This window comes from Columba livia, chromosome 20 (assembly GCF_036013475.1).
Source record: "Columba livia isolate bColLiv1 breed racing homer chromosome 20, bColLiv1.pat.W.v2, whole genome shotgun sequence".
NCBI lineage: Eukaryota > Metazoa > Chordata > Aves > Columbiformes > Columbidae > Columba > Columba livia.
In genome coordinates, this window is record NC_088621.1 from 9,664,614 (window position 1) to 9,692,048 (window position 27,435).

The 27,435-nt window shown below is 48.4% G+C and overlaps 1 protein-coding gene across 3 annotated transcripts in view; it reads left to right on the top strand.

The window, feature by feature from the left end:
* GALNT17 (polypeptide N-acetylgalactosaminyltransferase 17) overlaps positions 1-9,328 on the top strand; it is a 215,109-nt gene extending 205,781 nt beyond the window's left edge. For all 3 annotated transcript variants that reach the window (XM_065037207.1, XM_005511603.4, XM_065037208.1), the window contains 2 exons: positions 6,366-6,533; positions 7,286-9,328. In XM_065037207.1, the coding sequence (XP_064893279.1) occupies positions 6,366-6,533; positions 7,286-7,414 (297 nt within the window). In that variant the 3' untranslated portion in view covers positions 7,415-9,328. The remainder of the gene's footprint in view (positions 1-6,365; positions 6,534-7,285) is intronic.
* The last annotated feature ends 18,107 nt before the right edge of the window (positions 9,329-27,435 follow it).

A 27,435-nucleotide genomic window follows, 5' to 3' on the forward strand; every position in this document is an offset into this window, starting at 1 on the left:
CCCAGTTAAGGAGCAGGTTCCTCAGCGGCAGCAAGCGAGGGGAAGGTTTGGGCACCCTGCAGGCATTTAATGATGTGGGGACAGCGGGGTCGTGAGTCCTGTTCTCTGCCACACTGGGTGTAAAATCACATTTGGGTTGGAAAAGCTCCTCAAGATCATCCAGTCCAACCATAACCCACCCCTGGCACTGCCCCATGTCCTGAGAACCTCATCTCCGTCTGTCCAACCCTCCAGGGATGGTGACTCCAGCACTGCCCTGGGCAGCCTGTTCCAATGCCCCACAGCCCTTTGGGGAAGAAATCGTTCCCCACATCCAACCTCAACCTCTCCCGGTGCAACTTGAGGCCGTTTCCTCTGCTCCTGGCGCTTGTTCCTGGGGAGCAGAGCCCGACCCCCCTGGCTCCAAGCTCCTTTCAGGCAGTTCAGAGATCAGAAGGTCTCCCCTCAGCTCCTGTTCTCCAGCTGAACCCCCAGCTCCCTCAGATTTGGGGATTTTTGGTAAGTCCTCACTCTTGATGTGCAGCCCATCCATCCATCCATCCATCCATCCATCCGTCCATCCATCCCCACTCTGTGCTGCTGTGTGTCTGTGTGTAAGCAGTGCAGAGAAAGGGGCGCTGACGTGCTCTGCAGGGAGAGATTTGTCCCCTTCCAAGCAGGGCAGTTGGTATTATAATAATACCAAATAATATCTTGAGTTTCTGCTCTCACTGCTGGTGGCTGCTAATCTCTTTAAGCTAAGCCTGTAGCCTTCATATGGATCCCATATGTGGTGCCGAATGCAGATGGGGGCTTGGCTTTTGCTTACAGCTGTAGCATCTATCACTGGGGGAAAATTTGGGTTTCTTTTCCTCTTGTTTTCCCTTTCCCATTCTCTCTACTTTCATTCACTTCCAGGTCAAATCATTATCAGATTTCATGATGAAGTATAATTTTATCCTGTAATTATATTGAGCCAGCTCATGGATTTTTTTCTTCCTGATGGCTTCATTTTTTAAGCAATACATCAGGAAAACACCTTGCTGTAATGATGTATTACACTAATAATATAGCAATACCTCATTGGAGTGACAGAACTATGGTGATATATTAAGGTGATGGAAAGCACTATAATACTATAAAACTTAAGATAATGTTCACCCAGCGGAGCATTTCATTTAATTACAGGATAAAATATGTTTTGCCCATTTAAGCACCAGAACTTGAGGACAAAACCATCAATACTGAGATCATCCGGGACACTGCAGGATCAAAGGTGACAAAAGAGCACATCAGATTAAATTGTGTTAAGAAGAAAATACTGGACACTTTAGTTGTGGTTGCTAATTGATGATCTACTCAGTGCGGAAAGGAAGCTAAACAACCTTAAATTATTTTCCAATAGAGTCAATGAAGGTCGTCAAGGCTTTTATTTCCCAGGTGCTAAGATGTCTAATTAACTTTCTCCCATCCCTGAGATGCAGCCAGCCAGCAACAATAATCAAAGAAGATTTATTGGCGGAGCACATTTGCTGATGGGAGATCAGTGGTGTAAAAGTGGTGTAAAACGGTGGCCGACTGCAAGACGCCGTTTTTTTACCTGGAAAGGTGTTTGTAAGAGCCCATGGATATGGATCAGTGTTTCTGTCAGGGGATGTGGCTTTGGGCCACTAACACTAATTAAGTGGTCTAAGACCTCATCACTATTAACCACTTGTAAATGGTTAGCTTGGTAATATTTTTTAACTCTTTTTCTCTGGTCTTTCCTCTTGGTCTTTCCCTTGTTTCTTGTCCCATGCCAGGCTGGGTAATTCACTCAGGCTGGTATCTCCGTGATTGGTTTTTTCCTGCTGGATCGTCCGTATCCTTCCTTGTTCCTTCAGCTCCTGCCTGGCAGTGAGACACAGGACAGCTCACTTCAAAAGAAAACGTGTATTTTTAGGGCAAGTAAAGCAGAATTTAAACTCAGATATTCGACTTTGTTGATTTGCCTTTATCCAAAGCCAGAAAAAACATGGGTTTGTTACATTAAATACCACTGGATTTAACTGGTTATACGGCATGGGCTGTCATTAACTTCTTGTGACTGGACTATAAGTCAGCAAAACTTCTTCATCAATGAAATAATTTTCTGAGGAGAAGGATGAACTGTTATTATCGTTAAACACCATGATGTCCATGTGATGAAAACCTTAGTGACTGCAACGCAGGCGTGGGATCCCCAAAGGAGGAACCTTCTCCAGACACGTGCTGATGTAGGCAACGTTTTTGGGGTGGTTGGTAATGGAAGAGTCAAGAGCAGGAGGGATGATCCTTATGTAACATTAGAGAGGAGGAAACCATTGTGGTCCAACAGAAGATTTGGTGGAAGAGCCGTCCCAGCTCCTGTGGGCAGAGCTCGCCTGGCTGTGCGTGAGGATGAGGAGGAGCACGGACTGTCGAGGTGGTGCTGGGGGGGTTGGATACACTCACAGAATCACAGAATCAGGAAAACAACAGCATTTGCACAATTACATTGCTGAGATTCCCCAAACACAGCACCCAAGGAAGGAGCAGATTGTCCCTGCTCTTGGCAGCCCCTGAGCCAAGGAGCGGTGTTACACCGGGGGTGTTTGCACTGATGCTGAATGTCCCTATGAGCACTTGCAGAAACCTCTTGCTATTACATCTTGCTCACACAACTTTCATATTCAGCCAAAGGATATGTTCTCATCAACTGCCTTTCCCAGAGACCATCATCTGAGGCTGTGCTGGCCATGTTGAAGCACACAACTTTGCTTTAGATACCAACTTGTTGAGTTGCTGAACTGCTACAACCACTCAGAAGGTTTCAATAAGAACGGCGGGTGTAATTTACTGGTACCACAAAGCATTTGTGTGGCACCTTCAGTTTCTAAGGGCGGCTCAGGTCTTACATGTTGCACTTTCTGGAGCTGCTCTTGAAAATGTTGGTCAATGCAACATGTGGTGATGAGACTGAGATGTTTCCCGTCTCTTCTAGTACAGGCAAATCCAGACGGAATCCAGGTTGCAGCTGCACTCGCACAACGGCCTGCAGGGCTGTCCCGGTGTCGGCCTCTGCTCTGGCCTTTTATTGCTCAAGAAAAACCCAGCTTTAGCACGATCGGTGCTTCAACATAGGACTCCCATTTACCCGAGTGCTTCACCCCCCACTGTCACCTTGTGCTTGAGACCTCTGGCTTGCTCTGGAGAGAAGCAAGGTTACAAAAGAAGAATTAAGGCATCATAGAATCACTTCAGTTGGAAGAGACCCTCAGGATCATCAAGTCCAACCATAACCCAACTCTAGCACTAACCCATGTCCCTGAGAACCTCTATGGCAAAATATCCCAAAAGACAAAAATCCCATAGATGTCTCAGCAGAGCGTGCACCGAGTTAGGTGGGATTTTGGGGGGATAATCGCTCTCAGGTTTGGCGGCTGGAGGGCTGGACCGGCTGCTGCGGAGCCTCCACTGTGCTTGGCAGAGCAGATCAGGCTCTAAACAGTGCTGGATCCAGACACGTGTTCGGTGCTTTATTTATCTGGCTATTATACATAGTAGATGACACATCTAATAGATGCACTTAATGCATTTTTCATAATACCCGTGTTTGTTTTTCAGCTCGTTTTGTCTCCCTCCAGCCCCCACCCTGCTCCCTTCCTCAGGAAAGACTTGATTTTTGCTCTACTTATTTTTCCCACCACATTAGGCGGTAACATGTAAGAGCACAAATCATGTTGCCTTGTGGGCATTAGGCCAACTGTCTGAAGATGAGCTGCCAAACATCATAAAAAAGGAAGTGTCTGGCACACTAATTATGTATGTGGTAGGAAAATTTTGAAAACAGGAGGAGAATAACTTGCACTGCCCATTAGAGACCTCTGGATGATTTCTTCTGTCTGTCATGCAGAGAGCTTGTCTTTTTTGTCTTTTCCTTTATATTCTCTCTTCTTACAAGGCAGTTGTCCTCATTCTCTGTGTCGGTGCTCAATTCAGGTGAGTTGCATGGTTAAAAACATGCTGTCAGCACTTGAAGCTTGGCTCATTGAAACATGGAACTGCGAAAAACAAAGTGAATGTGAGCCTTCAGCTGAGCTGGAGATGCTCGGGGGGTCATGCCCAGGTTACTCCAGCCTCGTACTCAGGGCACGTCCCTTGCTGGGACCTCAGCAATGTGAGCTGGGCTTGGGGATAGACAGGATCCCCATCCTGTGGTCAGGCACAGATGGAGAGTCAGCGGGAGGAGGAGGAGGTGATGAGGGTTACAGCTTGAAGCTTTGCAGGCTGCCCTCCTGTCGTAGAATCACAGAATGGTTTGGGTTGAAGGGACGTTTAAAGCTCCCCAGTGCCCCCCCTGCCGTGAGCAGGGACATCTTCACCAGCTCAGGTTGCTCAGAGCCCCGTCCAGCCTGGCCTGGGATGTCTCCAGGGATGGTTCATCCACCACCTCTCTGGCCAACCTGGGACAGGCGCTCACCACCCTCAGGGCCAACAATTTCTTCCTCATGTCCAGCCTGGATCTCTTCTTCTGTAGTTTAAAACCATCACCCCTTGTTCTGTGGCAACAGGCCCTACTCAAAAGTTTGTCCCCATCTTTCTTATCACCGTATCACAGTATGTTTGGGATTGGAAGGGACCTCAAAAGATCATCTAGTCCAATCCCCCTGCTGGAGCAGGAATGCCTAAGTGAGGTCACACAGGAACATGTCCAGGTGGGTTTTGAATGTCTCCAGCGAAGGAGACTCCACAACCCCCCTGGGCAGCCTGGGCCAGGCTCTGGCACCCTTACTGAGAAGAAGTTTTTTCTCAAATTTAAGTGGAACCTTTTAAGCCCCTTTTAAGTCCAGAAAGGTCACAACAGGGTCTCCCCGGAGCTTCTCTTCTCCGGGCTGAACACCACAATTCTGTCAGCCTGTTCACCCCCGTGCACCAGCGCAGCTGTTTGGAGGGGGAATTAACTGCAAAGATAAAGAGACGTGAACCATCTGCACCATCTTAGCAAAGGGCTTTGGGGGCAGAAGGGCAGATCCTGTGCTGGGGGATAGAACAGGGCAACCTTGTCCCATGCCAGCATCAGCTGCATGGTGTGGGCTGTTCAATCTGCCGGGGCATCAGTCCCTTTGGCAGATGGACCTCGGTGGGATGGGCAGCAGGGGAGGTCTTGCTTTCAGACACACGTTGGCTGGAAGTGTAGCTGCATCAGCAGCTGGGAGCAAAGCGCGACAGGCACCCGTCCCAATCCCGTACACCCGGACCTGCAGCCAGCGTCACGGAGGGAAGGCAGAATGGGCCTCAAGCACCAACATTGTACCTGTGCTTACTTGCTGGAGTTGGACCCTGTTACATTGTTTTAACTTGATTTTCAGTGTTTAATTATTCCAATTGAGATAACCCAAACTCCCAGTGTGATTTACTGGCTGTTTTGAAGCATCTGGGTCATAGATATGCTCAGTTAATTAATGTGCTGAATACTCATTTGTCTGCTAGATAATGGATTGATTCATAATTTAAATAAGCAGCTGTGTATATCTTTCCCTTGAACTATAAAAGGCAGGCCGCTGTCATTCATCCCTTTTCACTCCTGAATTTAAATATGTTGAGGGAAATATTTGGCAGGGATTCTTTAAACACTGCAAATGGAGGAGCCCTTTGTGTGCGGCACCGGTGCTGTGTCGGTGCCATCTATGTCCTGCCTGTGCCGCGTCCCCAAGAGCCACTGGCCCCAATGCTCCCAGCCCTGGCAGCCAAGTCATGTCCCTGGGAATGTGGGGGTGCTGCAGGGCTGAGCTGCAATCCTGAGCCTTTGCTTCAGCGCTGGAACGAGACTTGGGCTTCCATCCACTGGGGAACAGGGCCTGTTATTTCTTGGCCTCCTCTGGCTGCCATTGCGGCCTGGCGGCTGTTGGAGTTGCTGGAGGGCTGTGCCAGACACACCAGCAGCACCGTTTGCTGGCCAAAGCAAGGCTGGCTCGCCAAACATGTGAGAAACCCTGGGCTGGGCCAGCAGGACCGGCCAAGCCAGCTGGCTCCAGCAGAAAACCAGGGGAAAGCATCCACGTCCCCAGCCTGCAGTGTCTGGGTCCAAAGGAGGCTGGAGCGGTCTGCCTCTGGTGGGTTTAAGGCTGAGAGTTCCCTTCTCTATGCTCCAGCTCCTCATCTGCTTCTGAAAAAAAGAGCAAAACAAACCAACAACAAAACCAAAAACAAAACAACAGGAAAAAAGACACAAAGTTGGGTTTTTCCTCTCATCAGTCCTACTTTGTGCACCATCTTCACAGTTGTTTTTTTTTCCCTGGGGCTCTGCACACTTGTCCTTTCTGTCATTTTTTAATGATGCTCCAAAGGTACTGATGATTTTCTTCCTCTCCTTCCCTGTCCTGCAGCTTGCGCGCTACACCAAGGAGGGATTCCTTCATCTCGGCGCCCTCGGCACCACGACTCTTCTCCCCGATACCCGCTGCCTGGTGGATAACGTGAAAAGCCGCTTCCCTCAGCTCCTTGATTGCGAAAAGGTCAAGAGCAGCCTCCATAAGCGCTGGAATTTCATACAGGTTTGTTGTGGGTCTGTCGCCGATGCCGCTTCCCAAACCGCGGGCTGTGGCGCATCATTGGTGCGAGATGCTGCGGGATGAAGTGAAATGGTCCCGTGTAGCAGCAGGTGACAAGTCCTAGGGGACAGGGAAAAGGGGGATTGGAGGCAGGGACAATATTTTAGGACTATTTCCAGTAGAAGTGTCCCTTTCTGATACCCTCACGTGTATGTAACCTACCCTGCCGATGAATCACAGAATCCCAGAATGTCAGGGGTTGGAAGGGACCTGGAAAGCTCATCCAGTGCAATCCCCCCATGGAGCAGGAACACCCAGATGAGGTTACACAGGAAGGTGTCTAGGCAGGTTTTGAGTGACTCCCTTCCAGATTTCTTTGTTTCTTACAGATAACCTATGCTGAAATACAAGAAAACATAGCACTTTTGTCCCAAAGCAGAGAGTAAATAATATGCATTTACAGAAGTATCACACCTTCGTAGTGCAGGGGTGCAGCCACGCTATTTAAAGGTTACTGATGTCCTTTGGTTGCTCAGGGATCCGTCTTGTCGATGATAAGTGTTGCTCATGTAATTCACATTGATTACTTTAGGAAATATTTCATTGTTTGAATTGCATTACTGCCCAAGCAAGTGCTTCCAGCAATGCAGGAGGACGCAGCTGGGCTCCTGGGCAGCACTCGGGCCTGGCTGGCTTCACAGGCAACCCCATGTCTTTATTTTTTTTAACATTTTTCCTGTATCCTTTAATTTTAGAATGGTGCCATCCTGAACAAGGGAACGGGACGATGCTTGGAAGTGGAGAACAGAGGAATGGCTGGCATCGATCTGATTCTTCGCAGCTGCACAGGACAAAGGTGGACGATTAAGAATTTCATCAAGTAAAGGGTGGAAGGGTCAGAGGAGTTGGACTCAAACCACAGCTGGCTTGGACTGAACTGACTGGACTCCTTTGGGAAGGACAAAATATCAAAACAGAGCTTTATTCGTGTTATTAGGAGAGGACATGGGGGAAACGGGCATTTGTGTCTTTTTATTGTATATTAGTCTCCCACAGCTGATCCCGACTGTGTGAAATTGGGTCAGAACTGCTATTTTCTTCTGGCGAGCACTCTAAAAGGTACCACTTATTTCTGCTGGAATGACTGTAATAAGCTCATGCAGTCTTGTGAGCATTTTACTGACAGGGAATTGTTGCTTTCTGGGACGTCTCCAAGCTCTCCCAAAGGGGCCAGGTAGGTTTGCAGCACGATCAGAGTCAAGAGACCCTGGATATACCTACCTGGCAAGCAGGAAAACTTACATACTTGTGGGAGGAAAAGGTTTCCAGGCCCTAAATGAGCTGAATTTGCAAGATGTGGTGTTTTGCTAGGTGCAATCGCTTTCCCCCTTCTCACCCTTGCATCCCGCAGCCCCTTGCCTGAGGCTGGGAACAGCAAAGCTCTCAGAGACACCTCAGTGGCTCCCATGGATCACAGGTGTCATTAAACAGCATCCTATTGAATGAAAACACTGATTTCCCATTGTTCCCTCTCCATCGCCAATGTGCTCCTGCCACCGGTTCCTCCCATGGTCACCCCAAATGGCTTCCCCTTGGAAAAGACCTTGGGTGGATAGTTGTCTTCTCTTTTGGGGATCAATCAGACTGCAGATCAGGGAGCTGCAAGATCCACCTTGCCCTCCCAGCAAAGCTGATGGCCTGGCACTGTCCCCTTGGACACCCACCATCACCCTTTTTTCACTCTTTCCCTGTAGAAATGAGGCTGGACCTGCTGGCGTGTGCAACTCACCGAGAGCAGGTAACGCAAGAGAAAATCCTGTGTGGGCTTCCCTCCCATGGAGGCTGTAAGGTTTGTTTTTAAGGCGTTCTTGCTCTGAATGAAGACCTTGATAGTGGTTGTCTCCATAAGTTTGTAGTGGTGTAGATCTCTTCCAGAAGCTCAGACACACCCATCCTGCCTGGGCAATGTGAGACTATGGGCAAGGTCCACCCCAAACACCACACGGTGCTACAGTCTTCATGGGCGATGGAGAGGGAGGGCAAGACACCACTAAATGGCCGTTTGGCTGAAATTCTTGACCTTGGAGTCACTTGAAGGTTGTGGGGCAATCTCACCTGCTTTTTTTGCCCCACAGTAGTCTCAGCTACAAAATCTACCATCATGGGAGACCTCTGGTTTGGGGTCCTGATACCTGGCTAACCGGCAAAGGGAAATGTGGTCTTGGAAAGTTGTTTTATGTGGATTCCAGACTAAAGGGTGGATACAGGCTCCGCTCGGTGGCGGGGAGAAGCCAGCCCATCTCCTGTCCTTCTCGTGGAATAATACTCTTTCTGGTTGCCCTCTGGCTAGGGTGCACTAAAATATATTAATATATGAAATGTACGTGTAAATAATGTTTCCCAAAGATGGGACATGCACAGAGTTGTTTGCTGCAGAGCGCTCATTTCTGTCTTCCATTTGCATCAGGATGGAGCTACCTGGACGTTTAATGAGTTTAATTTTCAATGCCATGCAGCAGGTTTATAACTGATGTTTTAGTAATTTATTGAACAGAAGCAGATACGTTGCATTGTTCTTTCTACAGCAATGAGCATCGCATAGGACTGATTGTTCATTTAGGCTTGACAAGACTTCCTCTTCCATTGGGGTTGTCTCTGATTTTTTCCCTTGCCTTCCTTAATGAAGTAAAACCTCTTAGTTGTCCTGAATTGCAAAGTAGGGAGTCAATGTAGAATTTTGCTCTTACTCGCTGTTGCATCATCTCTTGTGTAATAAATTTTAGCACTTATAAAACCAACATGATCACAGTGTCTTTAGGTGCATGACCTGTTTCTCTTTGCATTTATTGCTGCTTTCTAAGAAAAGCAATGTAATGATGGACTCCAGGAAGGTCTGGGGGATTTGAAACTTCGCAGCCCGTGGTCAAAATGGTAAAATGCCCTTTAATTGAGCAATCAGTTTGCTGTCAGTTGTCAGTGGAAGCCACATATTGTTTAGTGTTGGGAAAAGCCTGCATGTTTCAGGAGAAACAACCAAAAACCGTTTGGATGTTGCCTGTGCTGTAATTCACAGTTCCCAGTTCAGCTCTAGTCCTGCCAGTGCCCGGGGCACCAACAGATGGGCTTTGTCAGATTTAATTGTGCTGGTATAAGGTGTCACCGCCCCCAGCCTTCCATCTGCTTCAGCTGCTGGAGGTTTCTGTCCCTGTCACCAGCAGCACAAACGAATCTGTGGCTGCACCTCGGCTGCTGTAATTGGCAGGAGGGACTTGCTCTGTTTAACGCACAGGATTGTCACCAAAGTCACCCTGGGATGGCCACACGGCTCCACTTGGGAGGCAGCAGCCCCTGGGTGAACCACCAAGCAGCTTCAGCTGCCTGGTGGCATTTGTGGGGCCTCTTGGAGCTGATGGACGTGTGCTGGGGACCAGGTGACACAGAACGACCTGGTGATGGGGATCCTGTTGGCGATGGGATTATTCGATCCTTTAAAAAAAGCGAAGGTTCCAATATGCATTTCCTTCATGCTCCATAAAGAAAGCAAATGCCTGGACATCCAGAAGGAAGGGGATGGTGGGAATGGACACTTTGCTCCAGGACCCTGAGGTGGGGCAGAAACCCCATTGAGGTGGTTTGTCCATTCTCACCGGTGGACACAGAGTCCTTTTCAAATGACTGAAAAGAAGCAGCATGAGTAAAATCAGGATTAAAAGCGAGAATTTAATCTGCTGGGTCCGTGTAACTGAAGTTCTGTTGTGACACAGGTTTGTGACATGCGGAGACGATTGCCGAGGCAATGACCCGAGGTCCACACCCTCCTAAACTGTAGAAATCTGGGTCTAAATGTTGCATCTTGCGCTTATCTCTAATAATATGTTAATTGCTTTAAAAAGTGATATCGAAGTGGTTCTTATTAAATATATGATTTGAGCCTTGCCTCTTGAGTGATTTTAAAAAGATTCACTGCTGATGAGATACAGAGGCAGTCATTCTTCTCTGTTACTTATTTAATAGAAAAGTGCTGCTTTTTTAATGGAACTTCCATTTTAAAAGGAAATGGAAATGAAGGAGAAATCAAGAGAGATGGCCGATGCAGATTAACCTCCCATTTCATCCATCCCTGCCGGCTGCCACTCACTGAGATAATGCAGTTACATTGAAGAAGCTGAAAAGAGACATTACACGGTAAAAAAGCATCGCTTGCAAATGCATTCCTGTACCTGGGCTGCAGGTTTCTAATGACAGCTGAAGCTTGGGGCTCTCCTTAGACCCACTTTCTGACATCCATGTTGTCCTAAGATCCAGTTTGGTGGGTGATGCGGTGTCTCTATAAGGACAGCGAGGTGCTGGTCAGTGTTATATATGCCCACGCTGGAGGGAAGAGTGTCTGCGGGTGTCCTGAGGGCACCAGCCGAGGTTGTCAGCGTCAGTCCGGGTAAGTGTCACCTCCAGCCTTGGGCCTCTTTGGGCAGAGTGTGGTGTTAATAAATAAAGCTCCGTCATGGCGTGTCCCGTTTGCACCCACAAAGAGTGATGGAAGAAAAGCCGCACTCTTGGTTTGTGCATTTTACACGCTCAAGGGTTTCTAAAGGGAAAGGTCCCGATTGGAGAGCGGTACAATCATCGATTGAAGTGAACAGTGAGCTCTTACTGTTTCGATGCCTTCAGTGTGATCTTTAGGGCAGAGCCAAACTTTTGGAAAGTTCACGCTAAGTCCTCAAACAAAGCTGAACTGCTGTCATTTCACAAGTTTAACTCCGGGACTCCCAATACAAAAGCCTCTCTGCTTGGTCACTGGGAACTTTGGGCACTCATCCACTGCTAATGGATAGAGATTTAACTGCTCCACTCCGCACTGCGAAATTGGCATTTTGAAATCTCCACAGCTCACCTTGGTGGATGAGAAGCCATCCTGCATTGGGCTGGGGAATAGGAAAAGCGTGTCTGACCATTAGGAATCTCAGCTGGATTTCCAAGGATTTTGGGATGAAGTAATATCGTGGTAATACCCTGTTTCGCCGAAAATAAGACAGGATCTTACATTAATTCTTGCTCTGAAACTTATTACTTTTTTACATGTATAGCTGCCTGGACACTATTTAAATTGACTTTTTTAATGTTCTATAACTAGAGCTTATTTTTGGAGTAGGGCTTATATTTCAAGCACCCTCAAAAATCCTGAAAATCATGCTAGGGCTTATTTTTGGGGCAGGTCTTATTTTCGGGGCAACAGGGTAGGAGCCCTTCCCTGTCACTGCTGAACCAAAGTGTTCTCTAAATGGTACTTTAAACATCAGAAAAACTTTGTACCCGCTTTAGGGACATAAACCCTCCCACCCCATCAGCCTAGTGCCGGAAAGGTGGGGGGCTGAGATCTCTGGGTTTTCACTGAAAGGCCAAGATCTTGAGGTGGGCTGATCCTGTGTGTTGGGACGAGGTGGTTCCTGCAATCACTGCTTTTATAGATAAAAAAAATTCCCAATTTATTAATGGCTTTAAATCTTCGTGCAGGCAGGAGCCACATGAAACACTGAAGCCAGTGTCTGAGCTCAGGTTTGCAGGTAAGTCAGCGCTGGCGGGACCGGGATCTCAGCTGTGCCTTCTGCTTTGAAGCCAAGTGACAGCATCCTCCCAGCAACACATCCAAAATAACCTAGCAAAATGACAGGCTTGAAATCCCAGCTCAGCAGCCTCCACTCATCCAGGATATCTTGTGGAGAGCAAGTGGGGTGAGTGTCACATCCCACGAGGATTTACTGTAATAAATCCCTGCCAGTGTCTCAGTTGGGTGCAGCAGCTGGTGCCATCCACAGCTCCACACCCCGGGGACATCTCAGCTGTGGCCTGAGGTTGGAATTATAGCAGAAAATAAAAGGGTCAGTTCCTATGTACAGGACTGCTAGTTTGGGTTACTCACGCAAGCCAGAGCTCAGATACCGCACGCTGGTTGTGCTCAAGGCAGTGCCGTTTATTGGGAAAATAACCACCTAGGCATTAGCTCCAGGGCATCCTAAACTGCACAATATTTATTTTGAAAGTATGCAGGAATCGCTACCTAGAACAGCCATCATGATCCTCTGTGTCAAGTGTTGTTCCTCTCACAGAAGGCAAAATAACAAGAAGAGAGACTGTATAACCCAGAGAGCTTTCCAGAGGAGGATTTTCGTATTTTATCCCCATCTGGTGGCTCTGAGATGTGATGGGTAATAGCTCTCCAAATGTCTTCCCTGGCTATTGTAATTCAAGGTTTTATTGTTATAGGCAAGTATTTCGTAGTTAGGCAAGAACTTGTGCAGGAACTCATTTCTTATTGTGCTCTTCAGAAATCACAGCCGGGAGGAAAATAACAGCCGAGTGAGGACAAGGTGGTTGGCTGCGCTGAGATGCGGAATGTGGCACCCGGCGCTAGACCGGTAACAACTCATGGCGTTTTGAGAGCAGAACAACCACTGTGAGGATCCTTCCAGCCCCTGCGCTCCCCTGAGCAGGCTGGTTATTGCCCACAGTGCTCCACAGCAATGAAAATGTGCTCCAAGATTCGTCTTGGGAAAATGCAGGGATGCTGCTCTGTGTGGATAGAGCAGAGATCCCGCGTGGGGCATTGGCACGTGCAGGGGCTTCCTGAGGCTGAGCTGAGGGGGTGTGGTGGGTGTGACCTTGGGTCAAGATAAGGGCAGGTAGATCACTCAGAAATTACTGTCATGGGCAAAACTGGCTTGACTTGGGGAAAAATAATTCAATTTATTCCAATTAAAAAGTGGAGTGGGATGGTGAGGCCCCACCTCAAATCCTGGGGTCAGTTCTGGGCCCCTCACACCAAGAAAGCCCTTGAGGTGCTGGAGCAAGTTGAGAGAAGGGAACGGAGCTGGTGAGGGGCTGGAGCACAAGTGTGATGGAGCGGCTGAGGGAGCTGGGGGTTCAGCTGGAGAACAGGAGCTGAGGGGAGACCACCTGATCTCTGACCTGCCTGAAAGGAGCTTGGAGCCAGGGGGGTCGGGCTCTGCTCCCCAGGAACAAGCACCAGGAGCAGAGGAAACGGCCTCAAGTTGCGCCAGGGGAGGGTGAGGTTGGATGTGGGGAACAATTTCTTCCCCAAAGGGCTGTGGGGCATTGGAACAGGCTGCCCAGGGCAGTGCTGGAGTCACCATCCCTGGAGGGCTGGACAGGTGAGGTTCTCAGGGACATGGGGCAGTGCCAGAGCTGTTGGAGTGGTTTCTGTGCGCAGAACAGGACACGCTGCCTCAGGGTGGGGAGGCAGCTGGGCTGTGGTGGGTTGGATGATGTGGAACCCACCCATGGCCGTGGGGCTCCGCTGTGACCTGCTCCCTTTGCCTGCCCCCCGGGACTCCCCTTGTTCCGCAGGGCTGTGCTGGATGGAGAATAAGCAGCTCAGGAGCAGCATCTGCCCCGGTTTGCCCTCCTGCGCTGTTCCACATGCTGCTTTGCCCCTCGACTCCAGTGTCATCTCACTGGTACCTTCACTCCCTTCATGTTTTCTGCTCTAGTGCTATTTTTGTTCGACTTTCCCTTTGTCTTCAGTGCTGTTTTGTCTTAGTTTTTGTGACTGGGACTGCCTTACATTCCCCTCTGTTCTCTGCGTGAGTTTGCTCCATCTCTCTCCTCTCTCTTGCCTTTATTCTCCATGTTTTTCCTTTTGTTTGCTCTCTCTTCCCTTCGCTGTTTATTTTGATTGCTTATTTCCACTTCTGATTTTTTTCACTCTCTTATTCTACCCCATTTCATCTTTCTTCTCTTTTCCCTTTGCTTTGTTTTCGCCATATTCTTGTTTTCTCCCCTAGTTATTTTGTTCTTTGTACATCATCACTTTGCTGCTTAGATTCCCCATCTAGAGCTTTCCTCTCCAAGTTTGCATTTGGAGTTGGAAACCAGTTTGTGTTTCTTTAAATTTTAATCATAGTGCCTGTAATCCAAATCCCTCTTTTTCTTTCTCTCTTTTTATTGCTAATAACTAGACATGGGCACAGCTCATTAGAGCAGCTGCTACCCATCCTGCCTCTGCCCTGACACAGGCTGGGTGGTGGTGATTGCATGGCCAAAGCCACCTTGTATCCAGACTCTGAGACCTTCCTACCATGAAAGGGTGCAGGCAACAGGTGGATCCTGCTTTCAAGCAGCAGAAAGCCGTGGTGTCTGGGACACAGTGGTGGGGTGAGCCTGTGGTTCTTCATTGAGAGCTCCAGAGCACTCGTGCAGAGAGAGGGTGAAAGGGACGAGGGCAGATGTGAGGATGTGGGTCTCAGGAACCTGGTTTTGCTGTAGGCTGAGATTGACTTTCTTTTTCTAACAAGGAAAACAAAACAAAGTAATTACTCTACTAGTCTTTATGCTACCCCAGTTGAGCTAAATGAGTGTGGAAGAAATACCCAGAGCCTCCTCTCCAGGTGCCCTGTAGTGAGCCCAGTGGTGGGACCATGAATTACAGAACAGTTTGGGTTGGAGGGACCTTCCCAGCTCCCCCAGTGCCCCCCTGCCATGAGCAGGGACATCTTCACCAGCTCAGGTTGCTCAGAGCCCCGTCCAGCCTGGCCTGGGATGTCTCCAGGGATGGTTCAGCCACCACCTCTCTGGCCAACCTGGGCCAGGCTCTCACCACCCTCAGGGCCAACAATTTCTTCCTCATGTCCAGCCTGAATCTCTCTCCTTCAGTTTAAAACCATCACCCCTTCCTCTGCCACTACAGACCCTGCTGAAAAGTCTGTCCCCATCTTTCTTATGGGCCCCTTTTAAGTTCAGAAAGGCCGCAATAAGGTCTCCCCGGAGCTTCTCTTCTCCAGGCTGAACGAGCAGCCTGAATGGATTTTTTTCCTTCTGCTCCCATGTGTTATGATTCTTCTGGTCCAGAAAAGAGCAAGCTGCAGCTTTCTCATGCTTCCTATTGCAAAAGCAGCAGCTGCTGCTCATCCGTGACCACTGGAGCCAGGAATCGCTCCCTCCTTGCTGCAGAGTGGTTTCCCACATCCCAAACCCTCAATGGGAGGTGACAACAAGGGACCATCCAGCTGCCAAGTGTGTGACCCGCTGGCCTGGGACCACCAGGGGAAAGCTTGGCCACAGTATAAATCATAAACCCAATTAATTATAGGCGATCTATGGAGCAAGGTCATGGTCTCACATTTCCTTTCCCACTAGGATAATTCAGTTGACCTCCTCTGTTTAAGTGTAGCAGCTCCTGCTGAGCTGCTTTGTTGCAGTTGATAGCGAGATAATTATAATCCCATCAGTGGTTAAACTGTTTCAATAGGCAAAAGACACACTCTTCAGGCCTTTGATGGATATCTAACGGCTCCCAGAGATTTGATATTAATCAGCTGCTATCTCTTGACTGCTGCGAGGCAAGTGATCAGTGACAATAGCAGGCGAGGGAAAACATGATTTTTCTGAGATGCACATTTCTAAAAAAATGATGTTTTGCAAGGAACATGCTTGCGGGCTGAACGTGGCTGTGAACTGTTCCTGCTGCGCTACAGATGGGGCCAAAAACCCTGCTCCCAGCCCACGATGGTCACGGTTAACACCAATTTCCTCTTACTGCAGGTGCAAGGGTGCGAACGGGAGCGTCTGCCCATTGCGATTGGACGGAGAACGGATTTTAGTCCTGTATGAATTATTTAATGGTTGGAGTTGCAAGGTGAGGAGTGAAAAATGCCCGCTAAATTGTTCCTTAATATTTGATCGCATACAAAGTGAAGGCCCCGTGGTGTTTGGATCCTTCCTGGAGCAAAGCAGCAGGTAAAATGGATTTATTACTGAAGCCTTTGAATCAGAGTCCTTAAAGCCTTAAAATCAAACAAGCTGCTTTTCGTGTTTTAATGAATTATTTCCCCCACATCACAAATTTTTGCATGAAATTACAAAAAGTAATAAGCTCATCTATTTCTCTGCAATTTTGCTATTAAGCGGCAATGAGACAGACTATCCAGTCAATAATGCTAATACTGTTCTTCAAACAGAGTCAGCTGTGCCTTTGAGCACAAAACTCTTCCCGCTCCCATCCTGTGGAGCAGGGACATCGTTTTGCCCTGAATACATGGGATCTTAACCTTTGTAATTGCATCTTATAATATGTCTCATTAAAAGATTGGACTCCTTTGAGACTCAGAATAGCTAAACAGCACAGAACAAGTGTAATTGTTTCCCAAGGAGGGTTTTATTTTTTTAATTTTCAATCTGGTTGGGAGTGCACGCAGTTCTGTTGGGTTTTGCTTTAATTATTGTTATTTGTGTGTAAACATAAAGTGAGATTGTTGTAACCATCGGCCTGGAAAACTACCTAGGAGGTATTTGCTCCTCGCTGGGGTCTTTAACATTTCATGACTGTTATTTTTCAGCTTCGCTGTGTGTAACATGCTCCAGCCATTTATTACGAGAGACCCTGCATGCCCCAAACAACGTGGGTGTCCCTGGGCTGGAGCTGTGTTAAGCACGGTCAGAGAGATGGCTGAAACATCTGAGATGAAGGATGGAGACAGGAGAAGGTATTTGGGCACAGTCATAGCACAGGGCTAGAGAAGTGATCACCCCCCTGTGCTGGGCACTGGGGAGGCCAAACTTCAGATCCTGGGGTCAGTTCTGGGCCCCTCACACCAAAAAAATCCTTGAGGTGCTGGAGCGAGTGGAGAGAAGGGAACGGAGCTGGTGAGGGGCTGGAGCACAAGTGTGATGGAGCGGCTGAGGGACCTGGGGGGTTCAGCTGGAGAACAGGAGCTGAGGGGAGACCTTCTGATCTCTGAACTGCCTGAAAGGAGCTTGGAGCCAGGGGGGTCGGGCTCTGCTCCCCAGGAACAAGCGCCAGGAGCAGAGGAAACGGCCTCAAGTTGCACCAGGGGAGGGTGAGGTTGGATGTGGGGAACAATTTCTTGCCCAAAGGGCTGTGGGGCATTGGAACAGGCTGCCCAGGGCAGTGCTGGAGTCACCAGCCCTGGAGGGTTGGACAGACGGACTTGAGGTTCTCAGGACATGGGGCAGTGCCAGGGCTGGGTTATGGTTGTATTCAATGATCTTGAGGGTCTTTTCCAACCAAAATGATTCGGTGAAAACAACTGCCCTTGCAGACAGGCACATGTGGGTCCTCCACCAGTGACCATCATCTCGTGTACTCCAGCAGCACTGGCAGCTGCCTTGAGCTGCTCCCCTCTCTCAGGCAGCGCAGGGAAGGTGCTGGTGCTCAGTCCTTGCCCAGAGGCTACTCCTTGCCCATGGGGCTGGTGACACCTGAGTCACCTTTCCCTGTTTCCCAGGGTAGAACACTCTGCCCTCTGCTGCATGCTCACATCCTCATTGAAGGGAAACATACTACTGTGCGTGCATGTAAAAAAAAACCCAAAAAACAGAATAATAGAATCATAGAGCAGTTTGGGTTGGAGGGACCTTCCCAGCTCCCGCTCTTCCATGAGCAGGGACATCTTCACCAGCTCAGGTTGCTCAGAGCCCCGTCCAGCCTGGCCTGGGATGTCTCCAGGGATGGTTCATCCACCACCTCCCATGAATCTCCCTCCTTTAGTTTAAACCATCACCCCTTGTCCTGTCACAACAGGCCCTGCTGAAATGTCTGTCCCCATCTTTGTCATGGGCCCTTTTTAAGTACAGAAAAGCCACAATAAGGTCTCCCCGGAGCTTCTGTTCTCCAGCTGAACAGCCCAGCTCTCTCAGCCTGTCCTCCCAGCAGAGCTGTTCCAGCCTCGGATCATTCCTGTGGCTCCTCAGGCCCCTCTGCAGCAGGTCCATGTGTGTCCTGTGCTGTCCCCAGAGCTGGACCAGCACTGCAGGGGGTCTCACCAGAGGGGCAGAAGACTGAACTTTTCCAGCCCCACATCCCAGGCTGTGTCTGTGTCTGTGGGGATAACGGGGGGGGGAGCCAGAGCTCAACGACAGGCAAAGCTGCTTCCCCAGTGCCACCTTGTGCCTGGAAACCAAACAGCCCGGCACTTTGCAGCATTAAAAGCCCAGGGTGACAGCAAGGCTGTGAGCAGGGCAGGGCTCGACTATGGGGCTAGCAAATCCCAAATGGGGGCAAAAAAGGGCTTTTGAATAATGCTATGAATGGCTCCAGTGGTGCCCTGGTAACTGCGTGACTTTATGTGAAGCTTTAACTCTGAAAGTTGATTCTTGCTTTAACAAAAAGCATGTTTAAAATGGTTTATATTTGCCCAGCTGGAGAGAGGGCACAGACTGGGGATATCTGCCCGGCCGGCACCCTCAGGACACAGCTCCTGGACAGGAGTTTGTCACTCGGCACATGTGGCAATAAACAGGAATGTGAATTTCAAGCTCGGAGCTCCCAGTGTGCCTGATGGGTTCTTCCTTGCCAGTGAGGCCTCCGACAGGGATGCTCTGGTGTCAGCCACACGCCCCTGTTTTGCCGTATGCTGAGCATGGGAGTGTCCAGTGGTGCAAGGGACAGTCCAATATCTTCTGTGTGAGTGTGTGTGTGTTTTCAGACCTTTTTAACCCCGATCCTTAACTACAGCAAGTGTCCTGGCTATCAGTGTATCAAACCAGGGAATTACACCTCCAGGCAGAGAGGAGAGACAGAGGGAAGAGCAGTGGAGCTGTGTTGCCTTTGACTGGCACTGCTGAAGTTGAGGGTGAAAACCTCACCTTCAAACACAACTCTGTCCATTCGACCTGCAAAATCTCCTTGATATTTGTTTTGAATTAATGCCAACAGGCAGCCAGTTGCTCTCTCCCCCCTGCAGCCGTGTCCCCTCCCAGCCTCTTGCTCCCCCGGCCCTGATGCTGTGTGAGCATTGGGGTGTTATCAACAGCACTGGGAACTGCTGGATCTGCTGAGGTCTTGGCTTTTTCCAACATGGAAAATGAGCCTAATAAACCCCAAACACACACATGATCCTTATAAATCCCATCTAAACTACTTGGCAAACCATCCGGCGCAATGTCAGAGTTATTAGAGGCATCTCTGCACAGACAACAGGATGGCCTTCAAAAATGGGGAAAGAAAACACAGGATTAGAAATAAGGAGAAAAGTTACAAATAATAAATCTGCTATTTGAACAGTAGCATCTGGGGCAAAAGGCCTGGATTACAGGAACTGTCCAGCTCTAGGACACTCAGAAGAACAGTTCGTATCACATGGCATTAAAAGAAATCATAGCAAAAGAAATATATTTGCTGACAAGGCATTGGGCAAGTGCCAGGGACCTGTTCCCCGGGGGCTGGGTGGGTGATGGGGACCTGCTGCAGAACAGGGTCTCCTGTGGGGGGGTTTGCTTTACCTCCCCGCAAGGACAGCCCAGTTCCCCGGGAGCCGAGTTGTCCCAAAGCAGCTCTGGCAGAGGCACTGCTGGCAATCAGTGGCAGGTTAATTATTCAAACATTTGGAGACAAGAGAGAGAGAGAGAAACTGGTAGTTTAATATTTTAAAGAGCAGGTATAGATCGTCTGGGTTTCCATCTAAGAGCTATATTAGGAGTGGTGTGTAATTGTGGCTTCACATTAAATAGCTTTGACATGGCAGGGAGGGATCTTGTGGCTGCTCAGAGGAGAGAGGGACTTACACGGGCTGGTGCTGCGGTGGCTTTGCCAGCCCTGCCCTGGGCTTGTGTCCTGTGCTGCGGCCTCTGGTGTGAGCCCTTTGGGACAGCAAGGGCTGTAATAGGAGTACAGGCATGTGAAAGCCAACCAAAGAATGTCCTGAGCTCTTGGAGGTGCTGAGCAGGAGACTCCATCGAGCAAAAAAGCCTTTGAAAATTACACTGTATTTTTTTTCATGTTTAGAGCAAAGCCCTTGTAGATGAGCAAGCCAAGAGCACAGCGAATGGACTGTGCTCCCCACAGCCTTCCCAGCTGCATTCGCCTTTGCATCAGTCTTGTCTTCATGGTCTCCTACACATATTTTATAGAGAGCAAGATGGAGAGGGGTGGGGGTTTGGGACCCGGTCTGGGCATCTGCATTCTGTAGGGTGTCCTTCCAAGCAGAGCTGATCGTGCCAGCTGACTGAAGAGAGCACCAAAATCTTCAAAGGGACTAAATCACCCATCATTCTTTAGCAACCCACAGGCATTTTGCAGAGAAACAGTCTAGCTTGAGCTGTTTTGACTTTCCCTTCCTTGGTTTCCATACGCTTGGGCCAGCATAGTCTTAAAACAAGTAATCTAATGCTGAGATCCACAAGTCAGCATAGCAGCATCCCTCTTCCCCCCGAGTGCCTTGGTGGACACAGAAATCTGCTTTATTTCAGTCCTGGTGTCATCCTCAACGCGTCTGCCTTCTATTGCTAAAGTGTCTTTAGAGAAGCTACGGACCCTGCCAGTCTGGACTGCCCGGTCCTCTCTTACTCTTCTCAAATAAACACATTTTTACTTTCCACCACAAGAGGTCCCCAGGAACCTAAGGCAAGAAAAAAAAAAGGCGATCCACCTAGGAGCAAGGTCTGGAAGCACCGATGCTAAACGAGCGGTGGGGAGGAAGCCTCGCTCTCCCTCACAGGTGACATCCAACGCATCTCTTGCTGCTTGGGTTTGGGTCCTTGGCGTGAGATTTCCAACTTTCCCAGCAGGTGAGGGAGCTGGTTGGAGGGCAGAGATGCTCCCAGCACGGTCTGGGACCTTCTGCTTCAAGGGCAGGGCCGAACTGGGGGAAAACTAAGTCTTTCCAGCAATGAGATGCACGAGGGCAACACACTAGAAGGTCTGAAAGCTGTGACAAGGTGGCATTGATTGAGAAAGCACAACCCGGGATGCTTTGGGGCTTCATGAGTAGTACGGGCTTGCTTGTCCTCCTCCCTCTACACCTCGCAGCAACCAAAGCCCTGTTTAACTATATTCCAGTGCAGAAATGAATAAAGGTCAACTACCGGTCTGCTAAGGTGACAATAGAATTTGTTACAGGAATAGATTTAGGGCCAAAACCAGCTACCAGGTAGACAGCAGCCCACGTCATTTAGCAGAGGCTGCCAAGAGCATCCCCATGGCATGGAATCGGGCAGCAAAAACGGAGCCAGTTAATTTGCTGTGCGCTTTGGAGATTTGGGTTGAAGGCAGATAAATGGCTCATGCATTTTAATGTTGCAAACAGCACGAGGCTGGAGAACCACATCCAGGATTAGGAAGCTCGGCTGGAGGAACAACCCCAGGTTCCAGTATAAGCTGGGGAATGACCTATTAGAGAGCAGCGTAGGGGAAAGGGACCTGGGGGTCCTGGGGACAGCAGGATGACCATGAGCCAGCACTGGGCCCTTGTGGCCAGGAAGGCCAATGGTACCTGGGGTGGGTTAGAAGGAGGTGGTCAGTAGGTCAGAGAGGTTCTCCTGCCCCTTTACTCTCCCCTGAGGAGACCACACCACAACAAAGCATGAGCTGGGGCTGCTGACGGACACTCAAGTGCCTTCTCTCCTGGGTCTTTCATTTATATTTTGGTGTAAGTCCAGAATAAAGAAATGTTTCCTTTTCTGCTTAGCAACTTCCACTTTGTAATAATGAAACAGAACAGGAAGAGAGGATTTCCATGCTCTTGGTCACATGGGGAAATGATGATGAAACCCTAATTTTCTTGCTCTGGTGCCCAGAACAGAAACCAGAGCTGTGCGATCTGTTTGCATCCCTTGAGCTCCAAAGCACTGGCTGTTGTAAGATTAGAAAGTGTTGTGATCCCTCTCAAAATAAGAGTTATAAGAAAGGATTAACCAAAAGTTGCTTGCGACCACCACTGCTAAACAAAGCCTTGTGTTACGAACTGAAAAGCCGCTCTAGCAAAGTATCTCTGCCTTCTGCAGACCGTCCTGTGGTGGAAGAGCTTGGCAGAAATGGCAGGACCACAGGAGAACCTGCTTTTTATCTGATTTGGCCTGTTTTGTGCAGAAAGAGCTTTAGCTAACATCAAGGTCCTAGGGAGCAGTGTTAGTATTGGACCCACTACCACGTCATTTGGTAAAGTCTCCATCTCTGTCAACTCAGTCACCTTGTCCTTTCCCTGGCACCTAGACAGTCTCCCAGACTTAAAAATATATTGGGTTGTGAGGCTAAAAGAGAAACTGCAGCTTTTTGCTCATCTTTGTGTGTGGCAACTCTTTATACAAAGGGTTTCTAGCAGTAAAAAGACAAAGTGATTCAGAACTTTGTAATTGGTACTTTTTAGAGTTTAAAGAGTTGTTTTAAAAGGCAGCCAGGGACGCGGCTTATCCTGTTTAAACAGTAATATTCTTCTAAATTGATTCCCATTAATTTCCTGTGGACAAATCTTTATTCAGCATTATGTTATTTGTGCTGAGTTATTAGGTGGAGCTGTGTGCATTTTAGCAGCACCATCTAATCATGCTGTAGCTGGGTGTGCATTGCAATATTTACTTTCCCCTTTCAAAAGGCATGTCCACTCTTTTCTTTCCCATTCTCATGGGTTTTTCTTGGTTCCAGGGGACCCTGATTGACCTGCTCTGGGCGTCCCTGGTGGGTGCCGGGACCGGAGCAGAGCTGAGCCTTGTGTGCAGCAGCCAAGAGGAGTCCTTGGAGCAGCGACGAGTGATGAGGAGACCATGAGGAAGAGTCAAGTGCCTTTGGTGTGATGGTCAAGCCTCACAGCTCCAAATGACCTAGAGAACAGCACCAAATGACCTAGAAAAGCTGCTTATCCTGCATCCTAAAGCAGCAATCTGTCACCATCACAGTACTTCATATAAAGGCACCTAGAAAGAATATGTGCCACCTCTTACTAGCGCAATAAGAGAAAAGTACAGTTACAGCAGGAATTGCATGTGCTCTGGGATGTCAAACAGCCTCTGTGAGTGCTCCCATCATTTGATGGGACATGAGGAAGAAATTGTTGTCCCTGAGGGTGGTGAGAGCCTGGCCCAGGTTGGCCAGAGAGGTGGTGGCTGAACCATCCCTGGAGACATCCCAGGCCAGGCTGGACGGGGCTCTGAGCAACCTGAGCTGGTGAAGATGTCCCTGCTCATGGCAGGGGGGGCACTGGGGGAGCTGGGAAGGGCCCTTCAACCCAAACTATTCAATTATTCTATGATTCTATTATTCTGTGAGCAATGACTGGTACCTGCTCACTTCAGAAATCCTGTGTACAGTTTCAGCAGCTTTTTTCTTACTCTAGCATGGACATTTTTTCCAAACCAGAAGAGTGAAAGATGCAGCCAGCCATCATTTCTAAGAAACCAGCTACAAGATTTACAATAAAAGCTCACAGATATCTGGGTTTGAGCCGAAGCTATCTGCTGTTGTCAGCGTGGTGTCTGCCTACGCAAAGGTCTGTTTTGCCATGTGCCGTGCAGTCAGTGGTGGAATTGAAAGCGCTCATCCATTGCATGTAGCGCCTTGACTTTTGATAGAAAGAATTGACACTTTGCACACAGATTATTGTCAAGGACTGCAGATGTAAGTACAGCGAACTCGCTGCTGAAAACAGCCCGGCTGGCCTGACTGGCATACGAGTGTCTCTCAGGGCTCCGTGCAGCGACGGTGCCCGTGTGCACATCTGCTTTTACCACTAGATGTCATAAACTGTTTTTTTTTCCCCCTCAGTTTCAGAACATGCTTTCAGTTTGTGAGACATAACTTGATGGAGACCGTCATGTTGATAACCCCTTACCCTTTTTGTTGCTGTTGTTGTTTGTTCTTTTTAACATCTCACACACGTGCCACTACATTATTTCTGCATTGCTGCAAATGACACACAACAGCACATTTGCTGCAGCCTCAAAGCTCATTTGGGCTTTGATTTGCCTTTTTAACTTTAAACTGCTTCAGTGTCCTTCCTGCAAGCAGTATACATTCATGTACTCTTCTTTCCTCTTTGCTGAGCAAAGAACGGTGATAGTTTTAGCTTTTCTTAGTCCAAGTCCAGCTCAGAGCTTGTTGTGTGTCCACTCTGTGGCAAGTGTTTTATACAAAAATAAACCCACCCAAACTCAGCCCTCCCACTGGGGGCTGACTAATGGTTTTTGCCTCCTAACAGGGGAACTGGGAAGTGTCCCAACAATTGTACCAACTTTTCTTGGAGATACATGAGTTGCACTTACCAAGTAGGACAAGCCAGCAGTTTTTCACACTTTAGCCTAGTTTTATTTGAACACAGGCTTTGTAAAACCTCTGCTCTGAGCTGTGCAGCTGTGTCAGGCACAGGGGACAGACAAGACTACATGTGTGTGCTGATCCCTGGCTGCTCGCCCTCAAGACACGTTCCTGATGAAAACACCCGTTCATAGGTAAGCTGAGCTTTGTTTTGGGAGGTGTTAGCACAGCCAGTGAGTAAGCTGCACACTGGGACAGATCAGATGTTCCTGCAGACCCAATTAAGGATCTAATGCAGATGCTGAGCAAAAAAAAAGTGCTAGAAAATCTCCTCCTCCTCTTCTCTTTCATCTCGGTGCTCACTTCATAGCTGTTTCGTTTCCCTAAGTAAAAGAGACTGGAGAATATTGTACGGGAAAAAGAACAGGCAAATGAAGCTGTGCTGGTTTTTCAGAGCAAACATCCTGCAAGAATCTGAAATGCAACCTTGTCTCTTACAAAAGTGCCCATCTGACTTGCAACCGGTTGCTCAGTAGGCACTGGAAAGCATAGGGATGTCTTGACAACCTCAAGAAGAGGTGTTTTTCCTTCATCCTATACAGTCTGAGGGACAGGCTGGGCACGTGGCCTCCTCCAGGCTCTCTGATGTTCCCAGATGTTACTTTGACAAAGCTGCCAAGTGCTAAACAGGTGGTCAATAGCCATGTTTACGCTGGACACATTTGCTCAGACAGCTCACTTTGTGGCTTTAAAGGATAGAAACACTCCTTGGAACCAATTGGGAGGCCCGTGCAAATGCTGGAAAGAAACGTATGTGAGATGGATGTGGTAGCATGCTCAGGGGGTGAAGGAGATGCCAGGAGACAACTGGGGCATCAGTCTTTGGGCCTGGGAGAAGCTTGGCCTGATCAGGAGGCCCCAGGTGGGAAGAGCAAGATGGAGAGCAGCTGTGAGGAGAAGAGAGAAGCAGGAGACTATGGCCACGTAGAGCCATGGAATCATTTTGCTGGAAGAGACCCTCAGGATCGTTGAGTCCAACCATAACCCACCCTGGCACTGCCCCATGTCCCTGAGAACCTCATCTCTGTCTGTCCAGCCCTCCAGGGATGGTGACTCCAGCACTGCCCTGGGCAGCCTGTTCCAATGCCCCACAGCCCTTTGGGGAAGAAATTGTTCCCCAGATCCAACCTCACCCTCCCCTGGCGCAACTTGAGGCCGTTTCCTCTGCTCCTGGCGCTTGTTCCTGGGGAGCAGAGCCCGACCCCCCTGGCTCCAAGCTCCTTTCAGGCAGTTCAGAGATCAGAAGGTCTCCCCTCGGCTCCTGTTCTCCAGGCTGAACATGAGGCTGAGGAGCCCCAAAATGGAATTTGCTCTGATGATGGTGGGTTTTGCTCATCTCCAAGAGGGACGAGGTGGGGATGGCTGATACAGTTTAACATCTCTGAGCTTACTTCTTTACTGTTTCCTTCAATACACCTTCTCTCTTTCCTCCCTTCAGGAAGGACTTCCCTATTGTTCTTGTGCAGGTGACAGAGAAGTCTGACTTGTGTCACTGCATGGTGAACATGGGAGGATCAGTTGCATTCCCCATTTCTCTTGTTCCATCAGCCTTGGGCCAGACCCTTCAAGGGTCAGTTCTTCCTAGAGGGGACTCTCACTCCTCCTTGGGAGTCCATTGTGCTGCGGATCCATCCAGTGCTAGAGGTGGCTCTGAAGATGTGGTTTCCTTGTGTGTCATTGAGGAGATGGAGGTTGTTTGGGATGTTGCCGCAATGTTTCTCTTAGATGGATGTGGAAAGGAGGGTGGCAAATTTCTTCACTGAGCACCAGAGTGACCTTCAGTAAATATGGGGCAAGGGTATTGATTTGACTGAGCTGCTAAGTTCATTAACAAACTCATTATCTGAAGGAGGCATGGCTTCTTTTCATAGATGTTATGGATTTCTGAAAGTTAATTTCCAAAAATAAACACAATAACCAAAACTTCTTATTACTCATGAATTATCTCCGTGAAGTACGGTGCCCTGGAATGGAAGTTCTGCTCTATCAGGAGTTTAGGAAATATCAAAACAAACAAACACACAAACTCTAGCAAACAACAAAAGAAGCAAAACTAACATAATTAGGTCCCAAGAGATGCTTATTTGCAGTTCAATGTAGAAATTAAGTCAATACAATTGAATGTTTACATATTGACTGAATTGTAATATTTAATCAAGTAGTGTTCATATTCCTCCTCTTTCAAAAGTGGTTTAGCTGGTTGTTTCATTGGTGTTTTAATCAATGCTTTAATTATATTGGTGCTCTAATTTCATAATAAGCTTGCATTAATTAAGGTAGCTCTTCTATATGCAGAGAGTAATAGGAAAACCAAACCAAATAAAAAGAACATGCTTTTCTGATTCTCCAGTACAGATGTAGACTGTGCTATTTACACTCATTTACTCTTGCAAAGAAAAAAGTCAATGGTAATGTGTGTTAGAGTGACCATGAATTCTTTATTTGTTGCTTAGGTAAGCTCTGCCTCTGACTTTGGTGAAAGATTTGTAAAAACAAGAACTTGGGTCAGCAGTGTCTTATCAGGTTATTGATCAGATTCTGAAAAACAAAGTATCTGGATGTAATGGAAAATAAATGGAAATCCCCCAAACCAGAAATACTGAAGGCTACTCTTGGGCTGACCCATCTCATCCCGTGTCATTCACTATTGATATCAGCTCAGACTAGGGGGATGAGGGTGAGTGCTGAGAAGACAAAACTGAGCTTTTTGTTAGACAGAGAAATTTCTGCTGGTGTTTAGGACACTCACAGATCCGTACAGGGTGGGGAGAAACATCAAGAGTTTGCTCATCATCTTTTCCTAATGGCTAAAGAAATAGGGACAGGCTTCAGGTGGTTAAATGTGGACGG